Source organism: Calidris pugnax, unplaced genomic scaffold, assembly GCF_001431845.1.
Source record: "Calidris pugnax isolate Ruff unplaced genomic scaffold, ASM143184v1 scaffold54, whole genome shotgun sequence".
Lineage (NCBI taxonomy): Eukaryota > Metazoa > Chordata > Aves > Charadriiformes > Scolopacidae > Calidris > Calidris pugnax.
Window position 1 is genome coordinate 5,893,935 of NW_015090864.1, and position 18,353 is coordinate 5,912,287.

The window sequence follows — 18,353 nt, forward strand, 5'->3', positions numbered from 1 at the left end:
CCAAACAATCCACCGTCTCTCCAAGGTTTCTCTCGCCTCCTCTCAAGGTCAGCAGGTGAACATTTTTCATCCAAAAAAAAAAAAAAAGGTGATACAGGGTAATCAACAAAAAATTATAAACAGAACATATAAGGTTTGCAGCTATTTTATTTACAAGTATACATTTAACACAAAGAAACACTGATATCCAAGCCTAGTTAATAGTAGTGTAACAATATGCATCATTTTGATGATTATTCTAACCAACAAACTACACTGAAAAATTAATGCCAGTAAAATTCTTGGTCATAATATTAAGAAATACAATATATAAATTGAAAATATGATTGCTTAAAATTTGAAAATGGAAGTGAAGCCATTTGCACAGGAGTCAGAGTTTAACATAATCTGAAGGGAAAGGCTCCAAACCAACTGTTTATCTTTCAGGTTAACAGAAGAAAAAAAAAAAAATAAAAAAAAGAAGCATAGTTTATCCTTAAAGATAATGGGCAGTTTTGCTTCTTCAGGTAGAATGTATTCCCAGTGTTTTCAGGTTTTGCAGTGGAATTACATTACTGAGCATGAAGACTTCCCTTGTGAAGCTGCCCCATCGATTTTTTCTGCCTCCAAAATTATCCTCTTAAAAACATCAACGGCAGTCTGCAAAGAGAGAGTGCATGGTTAGTAGGTAAGAAGAATCTGCCTGCTTACTGGGAAAAAAAAAAAAGTGAGCAGTTTTACTGGCTACACCAACAGATAAATGCACGTCACACGCTTATTTCAAAATCAAAGAGTAAAAATATGGTAATTTCAGTTTTGAACGCAACCTTTTGCATTAAGAAAAGCATAACCCCCTTCTCCCCAGCAATCCTCAACCATCTCCTCTGCCACTGCAGGGGGGACAAGTTTCAACTGAGCCATACTCACAACGGAGCTAATAACTGTAATTCAGCTTTATTTTAAATAGTCAGCTTGTGCTGAGTGAGTGACAGCACTGAAGATTTTGAGGCTGTGCTGCTCCAGAGAATAAACCAGTTCACTTCCTCTCAGTAATCTTTAAGATTTTAGGTAATTCCAGAAGGCAGCAGATTGTTCAGCTCGAAACACTGACTTTGCACTGCCCAGTATGGGGGTTACTTCAACATTCCTGATTTTCTGACCTCACCTACAGGTAAAGACCAGCATTAGACAGGGTGCAAGAAAGAACATGAAGGGAAAACACGAGCCAAACGAGCCACTGTCTAATATTAAGCAGTATCCTTTGATATAGCCCTTCTGGGAGAGAGGGGGTTTATATTTCAAACAGCTTCAACTTCAGGACAGCCACTGCTAACATGGGGGTCACACAAACATCCCAGCTTACTGGAGGGAACATATGGAATATACAAAGTTCCTCTGCAAAATCTCAAGGCACACAAGCACCGTGGATCCTTTCACCCCTTCAGAGGAAACACACATGGGTGATTCCCAGGACAGCCACTGCTAACATGGGGCTCACACAAACACCCCAGCTTACTGGATGGAACATATGGAATATACAAAGTTCCTCTGCAAAATCTCAAGGCACACAAGCACCGTGGATCCTTTCACCCCTTCAGAGGAAACACACATGGGTGATTCAGCAGATTTTACAGAAGAATTCAATCACGTGTAGCTAGGTTTTTGGTGGGGTTTTGTTTCCAGATTTTACAGAAGAATTCAATTATGTGTAGCTAGGTTTTTGGTGGGGTTTTGTTTGATTTTAGGATAGTGAAAGATGGGGAGAGTAATATGTCTGGGACATCATCATCAATGCTACTTGTAGTAAATACCTTCCACTGCTAATCTTGTAAATTCAGGATTCACTCAGTTTTAAGGGTTTCAAAACTGTACATTCCCCTCCATCAGAACCTGCAGAAACTACAACACGCAGCATCTGAGATTGCCTAAAAGTAACTTAAGAATAAAACCATCCACACCACAGTCAAGGACAATTCTAAACTGCTCTTCTTTTCTACAGTATTTTCAAGTTGAAGAGTCACCATATGATCAGTACTCCAGCATGTTGAATCTTCAACTTAGAAACAGTCTCCTGATCATCTCAGGCATACCATTTTAAGTTTATCTAACTCTAGCCATCCGTTTCATGAGTTCCAAGCACATGTTCCTGAAGGAGGAAAGTATATTCATATATACTTTACATATATATATATATATATATACACACATATATACATATAAGCAGGCACATGAAAGCAGGTATGTTGGTTTTGGTCAGTATCCATAAAAGCAGGCACATTATGAAAGCAGGTATGTTGGTTTTGGTCAGTAGGCTTAAGAGCACTGTGATTTATGACCATGTTCTGACCTAACAGATATTTTTCCATCTCCATGAGGTATAATTCTTCTTAATTGGATCACTTCCAAATTAATCCCATTGACTAAAGTAGTCTTAACAAACTGAAAGCAATCCTAACAAGATTAGACCAAACGCTACGTTTCCCATATTTATACCATTTGTGCACAGTACTATCTCTGGAACTATTTAAAATACTTCACCAGCTGGAAATGGAGTATTCCTCCACATAATGAAGTTTCCCCACAATCCCAACTGACTCTTGACAGAAGTGGCTCATTCATCCAGTACTACACAAAATATTTCCTGGGCAAATTAGATTCTAGAACCACGATCAGGTCTGCAACTGCAATCAAACCAGTGCCACTAATGAAGAGTTTCCCTTAATCAAAACTTGGCGATATACTGATTTACACATACACTGCACCAATGTTACCCTATGTAAGAGCTGACATTTTCAATGGTTTCAATTTAACGCAGAAGTTCTTTATTCCTCTGCTTCAAAGCATCTATTTAAAAAAACCTCCACAACTTATTCTGTCAACCAAGCAGCTGTACATTCTGTCAAAGACGTGCTGTTTGAAACACCAAGCTGTAGGAGTTCACAGAGCTTGTTAATTCATTGCACAGAAAATATGTATTCACTGCGAAGGTTTAAGGACTCTACTACAGTTAACGCTTAGGAATTTGTAATTCAGGCCAAATATGCTGAAGAATTTTAGAATGAGCTTTTAAACAAGGTGGAAAGTTGTGTTTTGTGACAAGGAATAAAGAAGGCAGCCAGACTTTCTACGCATCTGTCTCCATATGGTCCCGTTACAGGATGTGGGTCACACCTAGCCTACAGAAAGCCATCTGGCTTTCTTCTACCTTTCTCCCCCTGAGGAAACAAAATAAGACGTCAGCCTGGGCAACACAGCCTGCTGAGAGAGCTCAGCACCGTGTGAGGGACACCAGAGGCTCAGCTGCTCTGCAGAGGTGTCCCTTGGTGCCAGCGGGAGCCACAGCTCGGGAGCTGCAGGGGGGTCGGGGACACACTGCCAGGAGCCAGAGCAGGAAGGTGCCAGCCCCCAAAGCCAGCCCCCAGCCACTGGAGCCATCCTTTGGTACGCTGTATTTTCCAACTCTGCAGCTGTTTTATTATTTCAAAGAGAAAACTCTCCACTGCTCGTACTCCTCTAGTTTATCTTGGCGCAGAACTGGGCAAAGGAACTCAAACAACAGTCAGATAAAGGGAGAGAGGTGTTTCCCCACATCCTTTGCCAGTCCAAACACAGTCTCCCAGGTAAACACATCAGCCCCCTGTAAAGGGGTTGACATCCCCACACCACTCAGAAACCTTTCTTCTGAGCTTGAAGTCGAAGCTGCTCTTGCAAAGGAAGAAATTCCCAAGCAATGGCTTTTTAAGAGAGCTCCGTTCTGGCAACAAGTAGATTCTTTGCTCCCACCTTGCCCCTTCTAAAACAAGTTTATCTAATGAATTTTGCATAACTAGATGAACACAGTTCGGCTGCTCATTACTACCTGAATCCTTCAAGTAAAAGTTGGCTCCCAGCTTCAACTGGGTTTAAGACCAGTTTGGATCCTGGTTGTATTTCAAACAGTTACCAATTTATTGTACTGGGATTAAGATGAAGCACTACACTATGGCTTAGGTGACACAAAGTTGGGAATTCTACAAGAAAGGCTCAAAGCTCCAGAAGGCAACCAAAGCAGTTCCACGTATTTGGTAATAATTAAGCAGCTTGAGAAGGTATGACAATAATAGCTCAGCAGCAATCTAAAAGAGGTCTTTTCCATTAAGCCTCAGATTTGCATTCTCAAAGCTCAAAGGTTTCCCTAGATGACTGATGTGCTGCTGATATGCAGGCTCCTCCAAAAGTCCTACCAGGTCACCCTGGTCTGGAGGAGCTGCTACAGAGCCTCAAATATATTTGACCTTGAGAACTCTTGCCAGCCACTACCATTTATCGGCACCGCAGCTTTGATCTTTGCCTCTCTCCCTTTCCAGCTATTCCAAGTCATGCCACTTCTGGAATGCAGTACCTTTTGATAACTCTTGGCAGAATAGGTATAGTTTGCTGAAGATAATCTATAGAACTATTTGTTTCCCAATATAGCAGGGCTATGCTCTTATCTCACAGATGCTCCAAAAAGGATGAGACCTGCTCTCCTCCCTGCTAAAAGGACATCACGCACCAAATAGTTTCCCCAATATAGCAGGGCTATGCTCCTATCTCACAGACGCTCCAAAAAGGATGAGACCTGCTCCCCTCCCTGCTAAAAGGACATCACGCACCAAACCAATTTCAGACCAGCGTAGTAGAAATTGTCATACTTTTACTCCACATCTCCCAAATACAGACAGCCAGGTTTCAGAGAGAAAGGATTAACAGACTTCACTGCACTCAGGAAGGTTTGAGCTCTCTGCTGAAGTTCTTAAGCTCTAAATTCCCAATCCAGTCCAGCTCATCCCTTTAAGTATCAAATTAGCTTTCTGTAAAGCAAAGAGAATCTGAAGCAGTTTTAGAAGGAGTTTAGACTTAATCTTGATAGGTGAGTTACATTTGCTGTACCAAGTCGGTACAGGTGGAGATTTAGATGAACCTCCAAGCAGAAAGTGCCAACAGACTTCATTTTCCAGTAACGCTGACTTACGTAAGGTGAACATTCAGTACCAGGAGAATGACAACACACCTTGTTATTAAGTTCAAAATAAACCCTTTCCCCCACCCCAAAACCAGAGACAGTTTCAGAGTATGAGAAGATATCCTGTCTTGGTAGAGGTCTATATATCAGCTGTTTTGATGCTATAAAATTAGGATATAGAGGAAAAAAACCACACATGAGATGCGAAGTGTTCCTAGTCTAACTGATAGGAAGGGATGGATGCTACAATGCCTGGCATCTCCTGTTCCACATAGCACCTCAGCTCCACACTTTGCTCCCAAAGCTCAATCTTGAGGTAATCATTCCTCTGCAACCACCTGTGAGAAGGCTAAGGCCAGTTTTGGGCTCCTTCACACTTCCGTACATCCCAAGCCTCCAAAGGAAGCATGCCAGAGAGCCCGCAAGATGGTCACATGCTGCGGGCAGCCATCTCAGAAGTGACATATGATCTTCCAAACTTCTGAAGCCAGACAAATTTAAATTTCATAATGTAAGAGGCACGAAGGAGGAATTGTGTTCAAGCACCTGTTTCTAACCACCTGCGCCTAAATCCAGAGGGACAGAACTCACAGTGACCTGTGATCGCTGTTCTGAAGGATCCTGCTGAAAGGAACACTTGGTAAGAACACCTCTGACAGCAGGAATGAGCACAACTTCTGATTATTCTGTGGGATTTGTACAGGACTGCACAGAATTTTGAATATCTGACATACAATTACCATTCTGATTTCCCTGGAGGCTACAAAGTTTGCTGTATAGATTTCAGCTGGCAGCACAACTTAATACAAACCATTTGCGACTAAGGAACTGACACAAATACATGGCAGTCAACAGGGCTTTGTTACTGCAGCAATTTAATATGCAAGACATGCCAAGCATCATAGAAAGCTTGTAGCTTCTTTGCATAAATATACCCAGCTTTTTTTTTGGCTTGAACCAAGAACAATACAAACTTCAGAAATTTTTGTCTTGAACCAAGAACAATACAAACTTCAGAAAAGTTACCAGTAAGATATTCTGCTAGATATGGATTGCTATGTTGTTACACACTGTGAACATATGCTAAAAGAAAAAGAGTAGGGGCAATAGCTCTGCCTAATCTAGAAAAATCAAGTCATTTAAAATAAAAGGGGGGGGAAATCAGGTGCTTTTAACTGGTTTATTCTTTACACTGTTAATTTAGTTTCCTTGGGTATGCATCTAAAGCTCTCCAGCAGTACAGAGAAAACAGAAATTTCAGGCTTTCATCATGCCCAATTTTGACAGGGTAAATTCACATCTTAGCCAGAAACAGAAGTACTGATAAACTAACTCCAAGTGTTCCACATCTGCAGAAAAAACTTTCCAGGGAAAGTCCAGCCTTACTCAAGTAACTTGTGGAATTGCTGACAATAGACATTGGACAGAAGCTATTTGTTCTGCTTTTGGGGACAGGGGAGAGGGGAGGAAAGGCTGCTTAAACAGGTCCTGTCCTAGCTATAGGATTGCCCTTTTGATTGTGCTGAGGAGGCCAAGGATGTCATATGCTGGCTTAAATATGAGACAATGTAAGTGTTTCTTCTGCATAAGGACTCATTTGTTTAAAATTAGCCTGACAATGTCCTTTTGACCTTATCATATGTCTATATTTTCAAAAAGCTAAAGCTTTGACATTGTTGAGACCTACAGGGAAAAAAAATAGGGAAGGAAAGAAGAAAAAAAGACAAAAAGACACCTCCCCCCAGTCTGCAGCAGCCTCTGCTGTATTGGAACACTTTTCTGTTCCAATACACTTTTCTGTTTAGGTCCAGAAAACAATTATTCCCCACATATCAGAAACAGAGTCTTGCCTGGCACCTTAAAAACATGAGGTTCATCCCCTTATACCCTCGGCTCCTCTGCAACAGCAATGACCTCCTATTTAAGGTAATGGCAGCAGATCACAGACACTGTTCCACCCACCACATGGATTTGGGTTTTCGTTTGTCACTAAGTGTTATGTTCAGTGAAGCTTAACGTTCAGTTCTTCACTTCCTCCTTCCATTTACAGTTGGATAGAAAAACCTGTGTACATAAGCCTGAGTGCAGACAGCCACTCTGTTTCCAGCCATCTACACAAAATATCCGTAGAGTACAAGCAAATATTTTAGCTTCTTTTATGAAGTGAAACTACGAGTCATTTCACTACGTTGCTATTTGAATAAAATTAATCTTAAATCTGTTACCTGATTTTCTTTAGCAGAAGATTCCAAGAAAGCTGCATTCCAGGATTCTGCTAAAGCTTTCCCTTCTTCATAGCTGATCACCCTAACCAAAGGAAATAAAAAAGTTTCTTTATAACTTGCAAAAGAATTAGAATTTGAGATGTCAGGAAAGACCCGAGTACTGAAGCACATAAATGCACGTAATAGGAATGTTTTATGAAGTCTGATCCAGAGCATTTGCTTTTGGCTGCTGTCAGATATACTACTGGGCCAGGTAACATTGCTATGCGGCCCAGAAGAGCAGTTGTCCCAAAGTATTGCTTTGTTTTCAGAATCTGTAATATCATCTGGTATTTTACAGTTGTGAAATTACACTTCTGTTACTCGTTTTGAAAAAAACCCAAAGCGTTAAACGACTGTCCTTGGAACCTTATAGCAAAAGTCAACATTACAACAGAAGTTCATGGCTCTTAGTTCACATTCTGGACGCAATTCCTTTGCCAGTACCTTATTTTAACCTACAATTTGATTTTAGTTAGGGAAAGCCAAGAACAAAAGCAGTGCGTCGCAGCCACAGGAATGCCGGCTGCTGTCTTGCATTTCACACGGCCTGGGGTTCACATACCGTTCCATATGCAGGTCTTTTTTATTTCCAACCAGCATAATGGGTATTCTGTGAAAGAAAGTTCAGAACTTCAGAACAGTTACAGTATACTGACCAAAGCACTAGTAACATGCCTGCAATGAAATGAGATGAAAGTGTCACTACTTACTGGACTTTTCCCACCATATCCAATAACTTGCCATGGATAACTTTTATCACTTCAAAACTGCAAAATAAAGGGATGAAGTCACACATGCACTCTGATGTTTATCCTTAATACCCAATACACAAGCAATTAAATGCATATGTAGGTTGCTGTGTTTAAAACTTACTCTATGTATAGTGGTAGAACTACAGAGATGCTGAAAGTCTTACCGATTTGCATACAACAGACAAAATGGTCCCAGAAGCAGCAGAGCCTGGTCTGTGCCTACCATTACAGCCTCCCCAGTTATGGTATTTGCAGACATAAATTACATTACCCAGGACCGATGCATCTAACAGAATCACTTAAAAGCCCTCCCACCTCTCATCTGGTCTGTATCTGCAGTAAGAAATTTATCTGCTTGAGTTCAACAATCCCGGATGAGCATGTCAAATTAAAGCAGTTTCAAAGCAAAAGTATTTAGTTAAGCACACCTTGAAAGAATACGTTATTTTTAAGAACACTTAGTTCATATAGAATCATTTAGTTTTAACGTGAAAACCAGAGGAAGCCTAAATTCTAATTTTCTATGGAAAGTGAGTAAATTGATCTGCAAGATGGTATCAAAACAGTGGTTATTCAAACACTTGTCTGTTCACCTACCGTGTACATGAAGTTTGAGTGATGGGAGATAAGAAGCAGTTCTGTGAAACACCAAGAACCAAAAAAAACCTCACTAAGAAAATCCACTGCATTTAGGATTTAGGCTGCATTTAGGATTTTTGAGAACAAGCTATAAATGGGGTTGAAGAGCAAATGTTGTGCTACCCTAATCATGTTATGGAAAAAATGCTGGTACACGAAGTGCACAATTCAGATTTGTTTTAAGAGAGAGCGGGACAGGCTCACAGACGAGACACACAATTAAACAACAAAAGAGTGAATGAAACTTTTCCAACTCCCAAGGTTGTTAGCTACAGGCAGTGTCTTGACTTGCACTGCATTTCAATTAGAATTGAAGCTTAAAAATAGAGCAGAACTCAAACAAACTTCCAACTCGGAGCTCTCAAAGAGCTGGTGCCCAAAAACCCTATTCAAGCTCTTTGAATCATTAAAACATCTCACTTCTGGAACAATAAATGCTACCATATTTAAGAAGGATTTTCCATCAAGTAGGTCAATTTCTCTGACTTCAGCAACAATTTTTGGGCCTGAGTAGAACACAGTACTTCTCTGTGTTTAGCTAATAGTTAGCAACTTAGTCTGGCACAACTCACTGTTAGTAACTCACGTACAATACTACATAGTACATAAAAATATGGAATCAATGAGAGGACTTTAAGGTTACAAAGAAGTTCTGCTGAAAAGGTATTAGTGAAATTCTGGCCTTGAGAACATGTCTTGGACTTTCATTCTTACAATTATTTCAAAATGAGTGTTAAGCAGAGCTTGGTTGTGACAAAGCTGAGAGGCACTGCTACACATGGAACTAGGTGACCCTGCAAACTTGAATAAAAATACTACAAAAAAAACCCCTCTGCTACAGCCACAAAGCTGTTTCTCAGTCTGAAGCGACAGGAAAGATCTAGTGTACTAGCTGCAGGACAACTGAATCACTAACATGGTGCAATCACTGTTTCCTTGCCACTATTAGGCGCGTTGTTTCCAGTACAGCCAGAAGAATGCCAATGCCACCTGAGGTTCCAGTGCCCAATGCCACAAAGTGTTCTTGTTTGACTTGGGTACACAGAAATGGGACATGAAGAGCCCATCTGCTTGCCTGGGACAGCTCACACGCTCCTTTTTTAGTAAAAATACTACAAATATAAACAACTGATCTTTGTTAACAGATCAAGGTGGAAACCAAAAGAGAACTGCTGTTCAAACTCAAAAGACAGTTCTGACACAGAAAAAGCTGCTAAGAACTGCCAGGAATTAAATTGGCTTGACCAGATCGTTTTAATGTTCTAGAAAGCTTCCCAAATTAATAAGGCTAGAAGGAGAAGAGACATACTTTAAGACAGATTCACCAATCCAAAAAAGAGCATCATCACATCAAGCTGTAAATCAGCAAGAGAATTGGGGAACAGTAAGAGCTCCTTTCCAGTTCTGTCACGCAAACAGGGTTACAGCAAACAGCTCAATGTGTGAAATACAAAAAAAAAAAATCCCCAAAACTAGCTGTCACATAATTGGAATTTAATTAAGTTCAATTAGAGCAAAAGCCTTCCAGTAACCTTGCTGCTGAGAGCCTGGGAATATGAAAAATGTAGGGCGTCAGCTTTTACTCAAGTCCCATTTAAACTTCCCACTGGAGGTGATCAGGGAAAGTGATAATTTTAGAAGAGCGTTTCTATGAAGTTTGCTGTCAAAGCTCTCCCCCCTCCTGGATCAATACTTGGATCAATACACACACTTCAACAGAAGTCAAGACAGACTGTGACTATAATTTGATTGCCTGGGCAAGTCATCCAAGTATTGTGTAAGACCCTTCCTATTGCCTAAACACTGTCTTGATACAGAACATATGGAATTGATCAAGACAGGATCGACACTTTGAAATTTAAAGGAAGAACCAAAAACCTTGGCATAAATGGATCAAGACTAAAACACTAATGAAAAGACTCCCTGCCTACATTCTTAACATAAGTTGTTCTGTTAGTATTTTCACCATAATTTGGTTTTTATTTTAACTGACTGAAGGCTACCACGGAAAACAGACTTTTATTTCTTCATCTGTGCTGCTAAACTCAAGATCTCATGAGGCAACAACTGGAGTAGCCGAAAAAGAACACGTCCTTTAGCTGCCAAGCAGGGAACAGCACGAGCTGCAGATGCCTCCAAGAGATCTGCCTTGGTTTTAGTCAAAGACATTGTTGTCCTTGCAGTACCACTTATCAACAAACATTTTTCTCTTCACTTTTTAGGAGTGGAGGATTGCTACTTAAGGCTGAGAATACTAACTCCTATTTCATACAAGTCACTCAGCACCAACACTGAATGTCTCATTAAAAAAGAAAAAAAAAAGAAAAAAGAAAAGAGGACTTAGGTAATCTCTAGTCACACGTGAAAGGCTAACATCTGTTGCATTTCCTCCAGATCACGTGCTTGCCCTTCAGTACTTCAGGACTAGAGATGAAAATCCAGAATGAAGGACTGCGAAAATCTGTTCAACATCAAGGACACTGCAAGCAATGGAAGTTTATAACCTGACCAAGAAGCACAGAAAAGCCAACAGGCAAGTTGTTTTACTGATATTTTATGATGGTCTACTAAAAGCACTCAAGATGACCAGTTTTCTTTGATTCAGAAGAAAAGAGGTGGAACACTTCGGCACTGCTAAAAAGCTGATCAGCTTCCTTGCAAGTAGAAGGGAAGCATCAATTTCTCTTCTACTTGATCAGAGTGAAAGGTCTGAGTTCTTAATCATTTGACTCAAACAAAAATTTAAGAAAATAACATTATTTTGGCTGTCATAACAAAGATGCTGTACAATAATAAAAATTAAGATCTATTCAATGACCAGTATTTAAACAAAGATGATGACCAGAGGAAGGGACAAAATAAGAAAGGATGACAAAAGCCTTACAAAGGCTGAGATGCATCTTGCAAATAAATGACTCCAGCTACGATGGTCTCGGTCCTCACATCAAAATAGACAACTAACAGCAAGGACAAAATAGATACTCTGGGAAAATTTTCAAATAAGATCATTTGCTGCAGCAGGCCAAGAGCGAGCCTACAGGGCAAAAGTCATATATTGCTATTTATATGAAAACTTCCAATGGCTAACCAGAACCCAAGACAAGGAGTCAGAGACATCTCAGTACTGTTACAAGCCACCAGGCTGAGGGACCGATCTAATGGAGCAACTAATGGAGTACTTCACATAAACATACAGTGCCCTTGAGGTTCAATGTTTAAGTCTGCCTTCGTCCCTGATACTAGAGCAACAAACTCTACTTATGCCTGAAATCATTTTGGTGTACTTTTACTTACACCTCAGAATAACGTAGCTCAGCCCTGTCTCATTTCTGACATGGTACCTTGCATTTAGCATGCAATGTGTCTGTGACATTTGGATCTGAGGGGAAATTTCTGAAAAAAACCATTCATTTTAACTTCCATTATACTTCTAAGGGAAAGAGAGATTAAATTAATTAAACGTGTAAAGAAAACATAGGAGCTGAACCCAGAATATAGCTGGTTAATATCTGAACTGGAAGAACACAACAGATTTTGTTACCTTTTTATTGACGTGACTGAATAAACAAGAATGTAGCCATTGATGTCTATGGAGTACGTCTGAGGAAATATGGAGTATTCATCCTGTAGAAGGAACATTTAAAATTACTTACTGCCACAGTTCAGGACTTGATGCTAGCAGATCACCATCAGGTCAGTTGGTCATATTTGAGGTGCGGGGCCATTTTGTCTAAGTAGTACTTTCAGAATTAGGTTTTTTCATCATAATGACAGATGTGGAATCGTTATCAAGTTAATAGAGTCAGTCTGTATACTCTAAAATTTAATCTACAGCTTTTTTGGTTTATTCCCTCTAAGACTATGGATCAGCTAAAGCTACTCCCAATCTTCTTATCCTGCTTAATTATCAGTTTGTATTAGTACAAAACATCCACTCTGTCCTACCACTAATTAGCAATTATGCCTCTTATCTTGCTGGTGATACATTTCAAATTCCTAATTCCAACAGCTGACGACAGGATCTAGCAGTTCATAATTTCAAGTGGTGCTGATCACATCTAAATTACCTAAGGGATCTGTTGGGAAGTGAATAACTGTGGCTTACTAACTAATGCTCAGCAACTACAGATGCAAGAAATACAGTTATCAGTTGCTTTATGACTAGAAGCTTACATTATACAAGTGTTTAATTTAAAATCAAGCACAAAACAAAAAAATCCACCAAATGGTACACCAGAAACTTAATCGCTGAATTTATGACCCCTGTAGAAAAGGAACTGATCAGACAGATAAATGAAACAAACTGACAGATTGCAGGTAATGCTACACAAATACTATGAATCCCACATTAAAAAATCTAAATTGCTCTAATAGATATTTCCAGAAAACATTTCCATTTTGACTAGAGCCATACTTCTTCATGTATGAGTTCTCAAACTTTTAAACCTGTGCTTCTTACAATGTTAATTTTAGCTTAAGATCACATAACCCCTCTGTATATTGTCATGACTGAACAGATGGAGCAGTGCAATTACGCAGCTTAAATCTGGAGAGCCAAAAGGAATCAAACCTCCTTAACTGGCAAACGAGTAAAAACCCTTTATAAATCAACTTCATAGATTCAGCCAAAAAAGTTTGAAAGAATAACACTTGACAAAAGATGCCCTTATTTGCCTTTATTGCTACACACTGAGGGCAGCCCTCCCCCAACTTCACTGAAATGCCAAACTGCCACTTCAGTTGGCCCTGTAATCCCAAAGTCAACACAGAAGGGATCTGAGCTAGTTTGCATGTAGAACAGGTGAAAGTGCAACCCTGTGGTTCTTTGACTTTACTCGGAATTTCTCAGGATTGTCCCAGCTGGAATTTGGTGTTAGGTAAGATTTCCTTTGGTACTCCTCTGATCCTGATCCAAGACTCCTGTTTAACTGAACTACGCAAATCTGAATAGATAACCGTGAAAGGTAAAGAGGGACGGGACAGAAGAGGAGTACCAAGAAAAATAAATGCCATAACCTCAACTGTTTCTAATTCATTACTTAATTTTTAGCTTGTTTGGAGAAGGAAGAAAAGCTGCAATGCTTCCTGGAACTTGTAGGTCAAATTAAGAATTTTGCCAAGTGATTAAACAATGTAGCTATAACTTTTCAAGTCACAGCCAATCTTTCAAGTATGTAACAAATATACAATATAGTCCCTGCTATGCTGTTTAACACGAGGACTCCCTACAGATCATTAAGCAAGACAGGATTAAGACAGAAATCTGCCCAAGCCACACCTTCCATAACCCAACATCATCTCTCTCCTCTAACCCTGTGAGCCAGAACTCAAAGTTCAGGTCATTCATAGGGAAAAATCAAATCTGAAAATACCCACAGGCTGGGAAAGAAGTCATTTTGGTTTTACAATACTGTACAACATTAAATCAACCCTAAAATAAACCTCAGCAATAAAGTGAAGCTACCCTGCCTTTCTACAAGGCTGTTCCTTCCTCAAAGACAAATTTTACTTTTGTCACTAGGGTACAATTGGATATATAAGGCAAAGAGAAAACGAAACCTATGGAACTTGCTTCACTGCTCACATTTCTCAGCCTGCCCATCTCTCAGCCTCCCTCCCTTCTGCAAAATATTCCCATCAAACAATCTTGCCCCAGAACGTGTCACCAGTATTGTGTTTCTGATCCCTTCAGACACCTCTGACAGATTATAAGTGGGTATAGCGTTGCTGATTAGCACCACAAGCTAATACCATACAAACTCAGCGTGGTTATTCTTGAGTCACTTCAAAGAAAGTGATTAAACATACCTAGAAGGTTACAACCCTTCTGAATAGTCTCCCACGTATGAGCAAGCGTCCTGTAGCTTTAAAGTCTTAAGCGCTGGCAGCGTATTTTACAACACTAACATTGTTAAACAGTACTCAGAGTTTGGAAAAACCCAAAGGTATAGTATCAGAAATCACAGAAGGTAAGAACATCTAAGCAATAAGAAGTTTCGGATAAAAATATAGGGGTTTAACAGTCCCTATTCTGTTTTATTCCTAATATATAGTTTTTCAAAAGGCAGAGCACTGCTGTGTATGGAATGTGAGTGTGAGTTCAGCCAAGCAGCACTATATAATGAACACCTGCACCTCATGGAGCTACTGACCACACTACAGGACACGCGGTCAGTGTCCCCTGTGCTCCCTGTCATTATGTGAAGGCTCAGGAGCACACATGAACCATCACCTAAAAATGTCAACAAACTGCAGTAGTTTATTGGTAGCCTGGCAAGTACGACCTATATATGCATTTCTGTCTATTCCCCATGACTATTTCAGAGATACAAGTCACAGTGGTGTACACAAATAGGAGCACACAAAGAGGAAAAAGTCATTAAAAATTTTCCCATGGTTTATGGAAGTGACATTTTCCATCTAAAGCAAGACTGCTTGTTTAGCCTGCAAATATCAAGCAAGCTACTTATGAACTTTTGGTACATCAGAGTTAAAAGCAGTTTCTTCTTCACTTTTTTAGGCATACATTCAATAAACAGGCAAAAAACCCAACAAACAAAAATTAAAACAAAGCCTTTACATAAACACTAGAGAAACACAGCTCCTTAGTGACTAAAGGACAAGGTAGAATCATTTAAGTTAATCTTCACCTTTAAAGGTATGGTCACTACCAACTTAGCTCTACAGCAGGATGAATACTTGTCTTAACTCTGATGAAAGACTCAAAGAAAGAAAGACGACTTACTTGGCCAGCAGTGTCAACCAGCTGAAGGTGATATTCTTGGCCATTTACTGTGATCAGTTTTGTAAAAGCTAGAACAAACAAATACATAAACATGTCAGCATTATACACAGGGAAGGGATCCAAAGTCACTCATCTATGCCATCATCAGCCAAGACACTAGGAAAAAGAACCTCAGTTATAGGCTTATAAGTAGCAGTAAAAGGCTAGATCAGGTGGCTGTACCTTTAACTGTTGTACTGCAGAGAATGAACTCAGAAATTCACTGTATTTCAAATTTCAGAAGATTCTCACATGGGATGCAGAAGTTTCTCCTTTACTTACTTAAAAGGAGAGAGTAAAAAGGGTTCCTACATGTATTTCTAAGAGACTTCCAGGCAACTGTAATTTGTGGTAACACGAGACACAATTAGCATCAAAGCTAAGTATGAACTTATTATAGGATATTTCCCCAGTTTCCAAGCAGTTTAGCATATCAATTTCCTAAATGTAAACACCATGAGGTAAGTGATCTGCATTAAAAAATAAATAAAAATCTTAGAAGGCTAAAACACAGAGTCTAAATAATAAGAATTTAGCTAGAAATTCACCATGTTGCCTTCACATTTGCCGTAGCTGCCAGCCTTTCTGTTCCTCACTCAGGAAGTACATCCAGTCCCTAGAAACAATGAGAATGGCTTCTCTTCCTTGGATTCACAAAATGCCAACGCACTGTGAGCTGAGGAATCTTACTCAGTGTTTCTATTACACAACTGCAAAAGCAAACAGTGTCCGGGCTCCTGTAGGAATAATGTACTACCGAGCACCACCTGCACCAACCAGAGCACTCAAACCCACCTTCAGAGCTTCACTCTGACCTTCGTGTTGCACTCAAGACACAATCACTGGACAGCACTGATAAATTGAGTAAAGTTTGTGTTGTCCTCTGGTTGAGGTGGTTTTCTCAAATACTAACAGTCCTATGAAGGTTCATCTTTCCTTGCAGTGATGAGCAGGGAAATCACTGCAGTGACCTGTTCATCACACTCTGAAACTGTTAGTCTTTCCTGGCAGTGATGAGCAGGGAAATAGCTAACACTGCAGTGACCTGTTCATCACACTCTGAAGTTGTCCAACAGCTTCCTGAAGCTGCAAAGTTGAATGTTCTCGGTCCTGCCATGCAGAATCCTGCCTGGGCCTTCCAGGGTCTGCTAGACACTGAAGTTCTCCAACTTTCCTCCTCCCTGCCAATGCTTGCTGCCCTCTCAAGTCTCCACAATGTGAGCATTCTCTTGAGCAAGTGGGCTGAAATATCTGAAACTGGAGGTTTCAACCCATCTAGTAAATCAAAGCACCCTTTTTAAGAAAGGGAACAATTCAAAGAGCAAAGCCAAACTAACACAGAGTGTCTAAGTAAACATTTTAAAGCGTTACCTACAGTTGCCACTGCAATATTGGCAAGTGCAATCTGAAATGGAGCCTCAAAGAGAGATCTCCCACCTTACCCTCTATCCCCTAAGAAAGCTGCTTTAGCACATGTGCACGAGTCACTCTCGAGTCACTGTGGGGACGCTGCTGTCATCGCTGCACAAAATTTCAGGGTTATAAAGCAAGAATCCACAACAGCTCTTTGCCCTGGATGAATGCTGTGGTGGGGAGAGAAGCAACCGTTTGTTTGACCAGATGTTAAGAGACAGCGTTGCTATATACAATAGCACTGCCTCCAGAGGGAAAACAGACTCATCTGCAGACACGCTGCATTAACAGGTATATTAAAAATAACAGTCTCTAGTCTCTTGACACTTCACATACACATCAAAGCACTCTGCAATCAAAGTAACTTCGAGAGCCTCATGAAGTTAATATTTAAAAAGGGAGAGGGACAGATGGCAGCTTTTTCAGACTATTCTAGAAGCCTAGAATAGACCCAGAAAGACATCATCATCATCGGTACAGGAAGCAGAGTGTGACAGAGCCAGGGGAAGGGAAACAGTGGAGGAGTCACCACAGACTGGGTGAGGAGAACTGTTAGCTCAGTGCAGTAGCACCAGCACCAGCCCACTGCATGAACACAAATCTGCTTTGATGCAGGCATAATTAATGACTCCTGTTTCTTCGCTGAAGCTTTTAAAAAATATTCCTGGTAAGAATTTCATCTTGGGGAAAAACCCGCAGCTGTATTAAATGCAATTAGTGAGAACAGTTCCCCTTGATCCAGAGGAAGTTCTATCATCCACTATCCTGGGACTTACTGCCTTCTGCTGTGCCCATGAGCAAGACAAACACCCGATAATAGGATCTCGGCACAGTGTGGCTCTTCCTGTGTGCCAAGGACAGATGCCAGCAGACCCGAACAATCTCTGCAGTGCTGGTCATAACGTGAGCATCTGTGAAACGCTGCTCAGCAGCTGAACCATGGGGGGAACCTGGTTCAGCTCCATGAAGCAGATGGGTCTCAGAACAGCACACACACCTTGCAACACGTAACTCAAGTGTAGCTATATGAAGAAAGCTGCAGTCCCCACCTTCACCTACAATTGTTCCTAGTTCTGATGCACTGCTGAAACTTGGAGAATTCAGCACTGGAATGAGTAGCACAGCACCAGACACACACATACAGTTCAGGGTGCAGCAGTCAACAGCTGTGTTGCAACAAAACTAAAGCCACTTTGCCATCAGAAAAGGTTCTGGTAAAATTACATGCAGAGCACAGCCCTGAATGCTGCTGCAGCTCAGCACAAGTGTAACTTTATGCGGCAAATCCATGAGCTGCTGATCTTCATTACCCCAAGATCAAGTATATTGCAATTAGAATTACATGAATGAAGTGATTTGCATATGCAACTCAAGCGACAGTTGCTGTGAAAACAAGACATTATGATAAAAAAAAAATAAAAATCAGTACCAGGCACATGAGTGCAGGCTTTGAGATCAATAGTGGTACTGAGTAAAGGTATGAGAGTGGTGTAACATTATTCCCATAGAGCTACCGGCTGGTAGCTAAATACAGC

At 40.4% G+C, this 18,353-nt stretch overlaps 1 protein-coding gene across 2 annotated transcripts in view; it reads right to left on the bottom strand.

Annotated features, from left to right (window-relative positions):
* Window positions 1-129: 129 nt before the first annotated feature.
* RHEB (Ras homolog enriched in brain) overlaps window positions 130-18,353 on the bottom strand; it is a 38,250-nt gene continuing 20,026 nt past the window's right edge. The window contains exons 3-8 of one of the 2 annotated variants that reach the window (XM_014945080.1): window positions 15,367-15,434; window positions 12,163-12,245; window positions 7,941-7,997; window positions 7,793-7,840; window positions 7,189-7,270; window positions 130-639 (exon numbers count right to left, since the gene is read on the bottom strand). In XM_014945080.1, the coding sequence (XP_014800566.1) occupies window positions 547-639; window positions 7,189-7,270; window positions 7,793-7,840; window positions 7,941-7,997; window positions 12,163-12,245; window positions 15,367-15,434 (431 nt within the window). In that variant the 3' untranslated portion in view covers window positions 130-546. The remainder of the gene's footprint in view (window positions 640-7,188; window positions 7,271-7,792; window positions 7,841-7,940; window positions 7,998-12,162; window positions 12,246-15,366; window positions 15,435-18,353) is intronic. The other variant, XM_014945081.1, reaches the window with a different exon arrangement.